An 11,283-nucleotide genomic window follows, 5' to 3' on the forward strand; every position below is an offset into this window, starting at 1 on the left:
ACTAAGTAAGGTGATTAGAAATTATGTCTTGGCAATGACAAAAAATCATATCTCATTATTAATTAGGGAATATTTCAATTTTTATTTTATTTAAGACTTAAGTTGGTTATTATTCAAAAACAGAATAATTTTCACTAATTTATAATACAAAATCAAATTATGATCAAGAGTTGGCAGTTATGCAAACTTGGACCTTCTACTTTGTGTTATATATATATTATATTGATTTGCTTCTTGCTAATTAAGATTCAAATTAACTGAAAATAATTGGCACAAATTCCTCCAAATTTTCAGAGATATTCTAGTTAAATTTCTCATATTTGGATTTAGTTGATACAAATATGGTTAGATATAATAAAAAATTAACTGCTGGCATGGTTTTAACCCATGATAAACAAAGGCGACAACCATAATATTTGGATTAACCAGAATTGAGTCAATTGACCCATGCATTATCTAATAAATTAATTAACGTCATCAGTCTTCATACTAATTAACATAGCATATTTTAAATGATTTTTAATTGACCAAAAAAATAATTACTTAAAAATATATTGCATTAATTTATTTAAAAAGGAGTGCGAATGCATTTTCATGATGGTTTATACAGGTGAACCCTGGCGCAATCGGAATTATGAGGAATCTTAATTATTAGTAGGGCCCACCTGACACGCAGCCACGTACCACTTATTTGGGCTATCCATGCCGTACGATCTTATTCCTATGACGCTGAACGCATGACATCTGAATAAATAATAAGGGCATGTTTGAATAATAATTTTTTTTTTTTTTTTATTAAAAAGGTAATGCGCGTTGAAGCAGAAAATCGTCTGAGCAAAAAAAATAAAAAAAATAAAAAAAAAATACTTACAAAAAAAAAATAAAAAAATAAAAAAATGAACTTTGCCTTTTGGGTTGTGAAAAAGAAATAAAAAAAGAGAAATTTTATTATTTATTATATTTTTTTTGATGAAGCTATTAAGTCTATGGACAAACAGCTGGCACGCATGATCAGTAATTAGCATTATTATTTCACAAATAAATCATAATATATATATATATATATATATATATATATATATATATATATATATATATATATATATATATATATATATATATATATATATATATATATATATGTATGTATATAGCTGGCTAGCTATTCCCATCACCATCTTTGGGTTTGGTTTTGTGCATCAGAAAGCTGTGAGTGAGACAGAGAGAGATGGAGGTGGAAGAAGATGGCAGTCTATTCTCTGAGGAGCTGGAAAACGATGAGGAGAAGGAGAGAGAGATGAAGGACGAAAAAGATTACAGTGTATGGCATCACTTGATCTTGTGTGAGGAGCTGGAAAACAACGATGACCAGAAGAATCATGTTCCTTGCTTGGTGTGCAAAAGAGCAGTATTGGGAGGTCCCGCCTACAAATGCTTGAAATGCAACGTTCTCCAGCATAAATCATGCCCCGGATCAACAAACATAGCAAATAGATCATGGTGTGCCCATGGTTATACGTGGCCGCAACACTTGATCGCTGTAGATGAGGAGCTGGACAATATTAGTATCGGCAACAAGAAAGTTGTTTGCCCGGTATGCCTGGAACCAGGATTCGGTCCCGCTTACAAATGCTCCTTCCCCAAATGCACCTCTTTCCTTCACAAATCCTGCTTTGAACAACTATCCCTCGTGATACAACACACCATGCACCCAGAGCACGCCCTTTTTCTCCGATTGCCATCATCGGATAGATGTTGTGATGTTTGCCTCAAAGATTGCGGAAACTCCTTATTCTACAGTTGTTTCTTCTGCGATTTTGACATCGACGTCAAATGTGTTTCTCGTTGGCGAATTAGTGCTGAGGACTGCCTCCAACATTCACTCTTTCCCATGCGGAAGCAGATGCAATTCACTTGTGAAGCCTGTGCTGAGGAGAGCAAGGGTATTGCCCACCAATGCAGCGTCTGCCGAGTCCTGATTCATGGTGAGTGTGATAAATTTTCACGCACCATCAAAATTAGGACACATGATCACTCACTCACTCGCACCTATTCTTTTAGTCAAGAAGTCAAGAAACAGAAGAACGTATTTTGTAAACTCTGCCGTAAAAAGGTGAATATAGAATACGCAGCTTACTACTGCCGAGAATGTGATTACATTGCTCACATGGATTGTGCACGTTATTTTAAAGTTGAAGACAGGGACCTGAGTGAAACCACTAATGAGGTGGATGAAAATCAATTGGTTCATTTGGTGGAAGGGATCGATCTAGCAATGGATGAAACAACTAGCCCATGGGAGATCAATCATTTCAGTCATCCACAACATAGCTTAATCCTCATCACTGAAAACCTCGTGGGTGTCAAGCGTTGTGAGGCCTGTATGCAATTTATAATTCTTACCCCATTTTACGGCTGTACACAATGCAACTTCTTTCTCCATTACAGATGTACTAAATTACCTGCAACCATTAAGCGAGGGCTATTTCACGAACATCCCCTCACCCTCCTCTCACAGGATATGAATGCAAGTGGATTGTTCTGGTGTAAGGCTTGTAAACGTGATCACCATGGCTTCGTATATAGATGTGACAGATGTGAATGGAATCCATACACGTTAGGCGTTCAATGTTGTTTAATTCCAGAAATCCTTGAACACGAAGGCCATCAACACTCCCTCTACCTTGTTATAAGATCTTCTTTGGAAACTTGCAACGGCTGCGGTCAAAAAGGAGATATGAACTTCAGGTGCCCTCATTGCGACAATTTCACCTTGTGTTTTAGATGTGCAACTCTTCCGCTGGTAGCTAGATATGAATACGATACACATCTACTAAAACTCACTTATACACGTGAAGATGAATCCGATGAAGAATATTGTTGTTTAATTTGTGAAGAAGAAAGGGATCATCCGGATCACTGGTTTTATTCCTGTGTAAAATGTAAGTTCACTGCTCATTCCCGATGCGTTCTTGGAGAGAATCCGTGCATTAACTATGGAAGAATTTTCACTAATAAAGATCACGAGCATCCTCTCACTATTGTTCAAAAGACTAAGCATTCCACTCCATGTGATGAATGTGGTAATCCTTTTCGTGAAATGGCCTTAGAATGTACTCAATGTAAATTTATCGTCCATAAGTATTGTTTGCAAAAATAAATTAGAAAATAGAGTGAAGAAACTTCTTTAACCATTGGCAGCTTAATTAATTTTCACATTTATGTGTATGAGAGGGAGGGAGAAGATGAAAATGATTTATTTCAACATATATGCATTGCTTACGACTAAAACTCTTTGCTTGTATGGTTTTATATGTACTTATTATTATTCTTTGATTCTGTTTGGATGTGTAGCTCTTTCCTAAGTGTTCTTAATTTACTGCCAGTTGCTTTGATGAAATAGGCGGTTTGCAATTCCTTAGCTTGGCGAGCGTGAACGGATCAATACTTTACAAAATTATTGAAGTCACCGTGGAAGTTTAAAATCTTTGCAACTACTTTTTTCATACAAATTGCAAACGTATAATCAGGTTATCAACTTTTTGGGTTCATAGATAAAGATCATTAGCTGATTAATTGATCAAAGCACGTACATTTCTCTATTTTTATATAGCACTAATGGTGTTGTCCTAATAATAAGACTCATTTTGTTGAAAATAATTAATTTGTATCTCTTGTTCAGTGTCCCAACAAGTAGGATGCGATTATAGTTACGCTCAGGAAGAAGATCGAGATTTAAAATATAAAAACCGAAGTTCGAGCATTTCATAACTTTTGAAAGCAAAAAATTAACTTTTGAAAGCCACTCAGTACATGATCGAGAAGTTGGAGCATTTCATAGGAAGTTTGGACTTGAGATCAACATGGCATCCACATGCATTACAAGCAGAACAATGGGTACCATTTAAGTCTAATTTTCCCCACACTCAACTAACTTCTCTTGAAAGGTAGTATTTGACAAAGTTTATTCAGGATTAAAGGGTAACATTTATATCTATATTGATGCTTTTTTCCTCTGGAGGGCTGATAATTTCTTTTCTCAAAATTTGTGCAACAATGAGATTTTATCTCAATGGTCACTACCTGTACATTTATACCAAAACAAAAATAAATGAGCCAACAATACTATAGTTGGCAAACCACAAATAATTCCCTAACAAAATCGAGAAACTCAGAAAATTTTTCTAAAAGAATCTCATCTCTGCAGAATCAGAATTTTCAAAATTCCATTATTGTTGAGGTCAGGTTGAGCAAAGGTTCCAGTGCACTTGGAGCAAACTTCCGAGCAAAGAGATAACAAACAGATGTCATCTCAGAATTATATCGACAAAGTGTGCCGTTATTCCTTATGGTTTGTATCAAATCTTTTGTAATATTTGCCTTTTCATACGTTGCCGGGTGAGGACCCCCCTTTGACCAATCGACCCAAGTCGTAGTCCGATTTGAATTCTGCGAACCATGGAACATGTTCAGGTAAGTTGGAATATAATGTTCATCTGGGTAGCAAGCAGGTAGACAGTGTTTCCTGAAGATGGTGTAGTACATGGTGTCCGCAACTATATTAACAGCCAGTGTGCGGTGAAGTTCAAACCATTGAGACCCTTTCCGCCAGTGACGGAGCTTTATATAGGGAAGCATGTGGCGACTGTAGCGACCACGTCCATATCGGGAAGGGTCATCATATGACTCAACAAAGCTGTGTACAGAACCAGTAAGATATTTGTAGACAGTTGGGAAGTTATAGACCGGGATGCAGCTCTCAGAAAGAAGAACAAATCGCTCATTTGAAAAGTCAAGCAGGGCATTGGCTAGAAGGCGTCTCTCAGCATCAGATAGTGTTGCTGTTCCCCATCTAACATTCTGAAGAAGAACAAAAATGGTTCAGTGGAAAATTCATGCATTTCTTTTAATGAGTACATGTAATTAAAAACTTTGTAAAGCTTAAATTCTAAATGTCATTAGAGAAGAATATGGCAATTTCTTTTTACTGCTATGTAGAAAAAATATGAAAAGCTTACATATTATTCATTACTTAGTAGTGAAAATCCATGTTTCCTGTGTGCAGGTGTGTGTGTGTGTGTGTGTGTGTGAGAGAGAGAGAGAGAGAGAGAGAGAGAGAGATGCTTGCCTACATAAAAGATGAAGAAATCTCTTTTTAATGCTCACTTCAATGGAAAAAATTTATTAGAAATAGCGACAACATAATGCAGATGACAATGTAATAAAGGTTCCTACCCTCTATGATGTATAGATAAAAAGGTACTGTCAAGTTGTCCTGAGTTTTCAGTAACATAAGGAGCCTTCTTTTGAGCTATCACCAACCATCAGATTTGGAGTCTCAATGGAATAGTATATACTATGATCCAAGATAAAAATGCATGTTATCTACAAAGGACTTTCTAAGTAATATCATATAAAGCAATGTCAAGTGGGGAAAAAATTCAGTCGTAACCCCAATGATCATTATTATGCCTTTACCGACTCGTGTCACCAACTCTCGTCATTGCATTGTGTCCTCTATCCATCATCCATCATCCTCAACTCTCATTCAATATTCTTTTATAGAGAGTATACTTCATTATTAGAGAGAGAAAAACAAAGGACAAGGCTCATACAACCTCTTTTCTGTTTAAAATTTGAATCCTTTACTACAGAAAAGCAACATTTGTTGCCATATCCAGCATTTGACTGGTGTTTGCCACATGTTGGCAATGTGTAATTTGTTAAATCTTGGCAACATCAAGGTATGTCCAAGCATGTTGTGTAAGTTTCACGTACAAATTTGGGGCTTGTTTGCTAATGATGTTTAGGATTGCCTTTTGCTTTTTAGCAAAAAAAAAAAAAAACCAAAGCATTAACAAACAATTCAACACACAAACACTCAAAATTACTTTCAATTTTATGTCTTATTACAATCAAAAGGCAAAAACCACATTCTTAAAAGCATTAGCAAACGAGCCCTTGATGTCCAACACAAAAGTATATGTGCTTTAGAATTCTCCAAGCTACATGGTAATTAGGCTGTCACCAAGCCTACTAAACTGCTTACTACATACCTTAGTTCCTAGGTATCCAATGGTAGCAGGCACGCTATGGAACACAAAGCTGATGTCCGGGCAACAAGTGTTGGTCCAAGTGATTGCCTACTCCATCGTTGATTAAAGCTAGCGTGGGTGGTTCAGCAAGCTGGACAAGTCACAAAGCAATATATAAAATAAAACATATACCAACTCCAAAATGAAAAAGATGATCCACAATTAACCAATCCGATCATCTTAACTTCTTTTTCTCTTGGTTCTTGGTTGGATCCAATAATTAGTAGTTCCTGAGAATCATTACTTTTATCAGGAATAATAATTTAAAAACACGTCTTAGTTTCCCTTTTCAATCTTCTGAGACAAGAAATGAAAACGGTAAGGTCCAACTGCTTTGCAGCTTAAGAGTACCAATTCAAACTTCTGGTTTCTGCGGTGCACTCGGTTTCAATCTCAACCCAAGCACTTCAAGCAAAATCATCCAATCAGCACATCATTTCCTTGGTAGCTTAACTTTCTATGCCGCATTTCCAGCAAAATTATCCACTACACTTCTAGTTTCTCCAATGCACTCAGTTTATAGCTACTACAGTTTTTAAAGAATAATAATAATAACAGGATTGATGGAAACTCAACCAACACACAACTTCAGAACCAGATTCCCAACTTCAGCCTTCATTGAACAGCATCCTCCTCAGTCAAACAATTAATATCAATAACTAACCCTAGGCACCAAAAGTGGTTAATTTGAGGCATCCTATTTGCTTCAAAATAAGCCATTGCTAACCAACATTCCTCTGTCTTATAAGACTGAGTTCGTTACTTTAAATCGGTCCATCACTAATGCATTCATCCTTTACCAACAAACTTAAAGTTTCTGACCAACTAATAACAGTGAAACACAACTTTTGTTTTTCAAGTGACAGTAGGAAAGATGATAATTATCAATTAAATATGAGCTTGATAGTAATTTTAAGTACCCCTAGATTTGCATCAGGCTTCAAGGCCATATATAACCTTCCCTGCAATGTTTCATGTGAATTACTGGAAAAAGTTTTTTCCATTCAGAAGCACACAAACATACTTCATATTTCCCTGATCCATCCTCAACAGACTTGTTGATCTCCCAAGTAAGAAATCCAAAGAACCATCCATATCCATTCCAAAATATAAATTTTCATTCCAAAGTGACTTCAACATTTCTTTTCCCTCCCCTTATCTAAGCAAGCAACTTCATTCCCCACAAGTTCTATGTGAAACTACTACAAACTCACCGAAAAAAGAAGAGAAATAACACACAATAATTGTTAAATCATCATTTATCTCAAACAATAAAAAATTATAAATTTAATTAATATTCTAATACTTCCTTTCGCTATAATATCTTACAAAAGCTTAAGTTGATAAAAGATTATAAATTTAAACACTTAATTAATATTCTAAGTCGATACCTGACTCGGGATTTGACGCCCGTAAAAGGGTGAGTCTCTCGACACATTGAGCACGTATCCCGGAGGGGCGTGAACATAGATAGAGAACAACTCTCCACCACGCCCTCCTGTGAAGAATCTCTCCCACAAAGGCAACATCGGCAGAGGGCCTCTCGTCAAGAACATGAACGCCACCTTCGGCACTCTCGTCTTGTAGGGATACTCCTTTTTCCTGAACACCATCGACGCCCTCCACAAGAGCTCGTCATCGGACATTCCATGAGTCACATTGCTCGGCTTGAGAAACGCCTCCATGCTCATACAGTCCACGGGCTTCTCGCACGCCTTCACCACTGTGGTGGCGGCGGCGCAATTGGAGTAGAGCTCGGCGTGCGAGACGAAGTAGTGGCGGTCGATGCGCGACGTGGTGGCGAGGCCGATCACGACGCCGGCGACGAAAACCAATAGAAATGAGAGGATTTGGACCATTTTTGACAGACCCGTATGCTTCTCTACGGTTTCTTCTCTGTCTCCAATCCTACTGCTAGGCCGACGCATTGGGTCAGTTCAAAATCCAATTTTCAATTCCAAATTCCAAAATTTGAAATTCCTCTGTTTCTCTCTCTGTTTACAGAGCTATTTGAATTCCAGCTTCTCTGGAAACTAATTGAATTCTTGTAGCTTCTATGAAAGCTATTTGAATCCTTGAAAAAGCTTTTTGGATTGAAGTCCAACTTCTTTAAAAGCTAATTGGATCTTAAAAACCCAAAAAAAGAAAAAAAAGAATTTCACGTTCTTGAAAATGGTGATTGTATTGAGGTAGTTGGTTAATCAAGAACGGACTGTGAATTGCGAAGCAGAAAATTCTGATCCATTAGACTTTCAAAAACAGTTAGAATAATCAAGAAAATTGGGATTAAAAAAAAAATTAGTGAAAACCAATTAAACTCGACGACGAGAGAGAGAGAGAGAGAGAGACAACGAAATCGAATCGCCTTGATGAACCGAAATACGAATTGTTCGGAATATTTGATGGGATTGGAGGTTTGAACAGTGTGTGAGCAGTGGGGATTTTTAGATCAGCGAGAATGGAAGGACGAAACGTTTCGAAGATGCTGTGGCGGATTGGACTCGAAACGCGTATCGGACGCGAGAGAGAGAGTGTGCCAGAGTGGGGTAGTTGATGATGTTGATAGAAAACAAAGTGGGAGATTTGGAGAGAGAAAGCGAGAGTGAGTTTGAGAATAATTATGAAAGAAGAATCTCTGACACATCTAAATTCTAAATTAATAATGTTTCCACATACATTTTTTATATAATAATTATATTATTAATAATGTTTTAAGGATTAATATTATTTCAACCTTATTATATTTAGGAGTCTTGTTTGTTGACTCTTTCGGTTGAGGAGATGAACCTATTGAGAAAGTTTGTCGTGACTATAATATAATATACGTTTAAATATCATTCCACTTAAAAGTCTAAGTTCATGAGTTTAAGATTGATTATATTATATTAACGATTCACACTTATGATATATTTTTAACGTGCAACCGGTTGTTGGCTCACCATTGTTGTATTACATTGGGAAGCTTATGTTATCCATGAATAAGGCTCACACTTATGACTTGATTATGATTGATTATGGCATCCATGGATAAGGTGCCTCGCCATAGCTCAATTAAGCTCAATGAGGTTGATTTGGCTTCTGTGGGTTGAATCAAGACTAAAAGAGTGTCTAAATAAGGTTGTTTGTGTTTTAAAAAACAAAAAAGAAGAAGAAGAAAGAGGATTAGGGGATCCCTTGCAGCCATTATTGACTTTAAGAAATTAGGATTAAGTGATTCACAATTTCCTTTGCCTCTTTTCTCATTCAATTTCAAGCATCAATCAGAATATTAAGATTGTGAAGACATCAGTGAAGGAGACATGTATAGATTTTCAGAAGAAACAATACGAATGATGAAAGCAAAGGATTACTAGGGTTGATGATGACACAAAATACAATTTTTCTTCTTCACGTGTTGAGTTTCACTTATTGAATGAGAGTTTAAACACAAACATGAGAAAGAGTGTGAGAATATTAATTTAAATAATTAAATCAACTATTTCTTATCAAATTAATTAAGCTTTTAGAATAACTAGTGATTTAACAAAAATAATCTACCGGTCATATATGAAAATGAAAGTCATACTAGGGCAAGTTAATGAAACATATACACACACACACACAACTGTAAGCATTTGTAGTAGTCTCACCAAATTTTACTAGCCAAAATAGTTAAAATTTATTTTTCTTTATTCTGGTGAGTAGAATTTGAATTGAAAAAACCTACCCAAATATGTTTTTAAAGAATACTAAAAAATAAAATGTTACCCAAACATGCCCTTTTCAATTCCACAAAACCTGTTGGAAAATATGAACACGAAATTTGTACGGCACTGGATGTCTAAAGTGTGGAAATATTGTAATTTAAGAGAGAGAAAAAAAAAAGACATAAATGACCAAATTTTTATAGTTTTTTAATAATTTGGTGAGTAAATAGTACTCAATATTGTTGGTGAGTACTGTTCACTCACCAATTTTTTTTGGTTATAGTAGTGGAGTTGGGAGTGATTTTCGCAAATTGCCTCACCAAAATAGGTTTTTAGCTATTTTAATGAAGCTGTTAAGAATGCTCCATTGCATATGTATAAATAGGCGATATAATAGTTATAGGTATGTTTGTTAATGTGTTTTAGACATATTTTTGTTTTCAATTAGAAAAAAAAAATTATGATATGAAATAAATGAGAAAATTATTTTAGTGCTCTTATGAGTGTTTTGTGTTTGAGTTATTTGTTAATATTTTTATTTTTTAAAATTTAAAAAAAAAAAAAAAAAACCAGAAATTTTAACAAATGGAGCCTTATAAGTTTTACAATGGCTACTAGTATCGTTGCAACCTCCTCTCTATAAAGTCATTTAATCCGTTTCTATCATCACATATTTAAGGGTGAATCTGTTAGCAAGTGAATAAACAATGTTTTCTAAGGGTGCTCCCATGATCCTAACCATGTTTCCATAGGGTCAAATTATTATTTCCTCTTCTTAAAATAAAAATATTAACATAAAAATATAAAACTATTCATAAAAATATAAAAATAGATTTTACTTTTATGTCAAATTAAAATACTTTTTTAAACTACAAACAAAAAACACTATCTAAAACACATTAACACCTTGCGCCTTAGTTTTAGAAAATTTAAAGATAGATGTTAATTTAATAAATTAATTTAGTAGAATTTTCTCCAATTCAATTTGGAAATAAATATTATTATTATTATTATTTTTTTTTTTTAATGAATAAACAATCTATTGAGCTATGAAGTCTACATAGAACTATAAGTCTATACCCAAACAACAAAACAAACAAACACGTCACCTTTACAAATACTTTTCAAAGACCAAATTGATAGGACATAGAGATTAAGATTGACACGTATCTTATCTCAATAGCAATATTTTTATTTTTATTTTTATTTTTATTTTTTTGAAAAAGAATTGCAGATCATTGGAGGTAGCAGGATGGCAAAGCAGTCAACATGATTCTTACAGTTTCTGGGCCAACAGCTTATTCATAATTCAATTGCTTTTTCTTCTACCCATATTTTTTTTGTTTTGTTTTGTTTATTTTTTATTTTTTATTTATTTTTTTAATTCAAAGTTGGGACTTGAGATTCAAATATTTGAGGTTAATTACATTATAGCATAGGAAGATCAAATGGTAAGAAACATAGTTAAAAAAGATGCTTAACTATAATCATGATCGCTAAAT

The 11,283-nt window shown here is 34.8% G+C and overlaps 2 protein-coding genes across 2 annotated transcripts; one reads left to right on the plus strand and one right to left on the minus strand.

Moving 5' to 3' along the window:
• The first annotated feature begins 1,228 nt into the window (after nt 1-1,228).
• Nucleotides 1,229-3,483, plus strand: LOC133881344 (uncharacterized). The gene is made up of 2 exons (XM_062320264.1): nt 1,229-2,748; nt 3,387-3,483. Exons 1-2 carry the CDS (start codon nt 1,229-1,231, stop codon nt 3,481-3,483), a joined length of 1,617 nt encoding a protein of 538 aa, XP_062176248.1.
• A 475-nt stretch (nt 3,484-3,958) lies between these two features.
• LOC133882365 (glycosyltransferase BC10) lies at nt 3,959-8,659 on the minus strand. Its single transcript, XM_062321516.1, has 2 exons — nt 7,487-8,659; nt 3,959-4,860 (listed from the first exon to the last, which is right to left on the minus strand). Exons 1-2 carry the CDS (start codon nt 8,021-8,023, stop codon nt 4,219-4,221), a joined length of 1,179 nt encoding a protein of 392 aa, XP_062177500.1. The 5' UTR covers nt 8,024-8,659; the 3' UTR covers nt 3,959-4,218.
• Between the last annotated feature and the right edge of the window lie 2,624 nt (nt 8,660-11,283).

The sequence above is a fragment of the Alnus glutinosa genome, chromosome 11, assembly GCF_958979055.1.
Source record: "Alnus glutinosa chromosome 11, dhAlnGlut1.1, whole genome shotgun sequence".
Classification (NCBI taxonomy): Eukaryota; Viridiplantae; Streptophyta; class Magnoliopsida; order Fagales; family Betulaceae; genus Alnus; species Alnus glutinosa.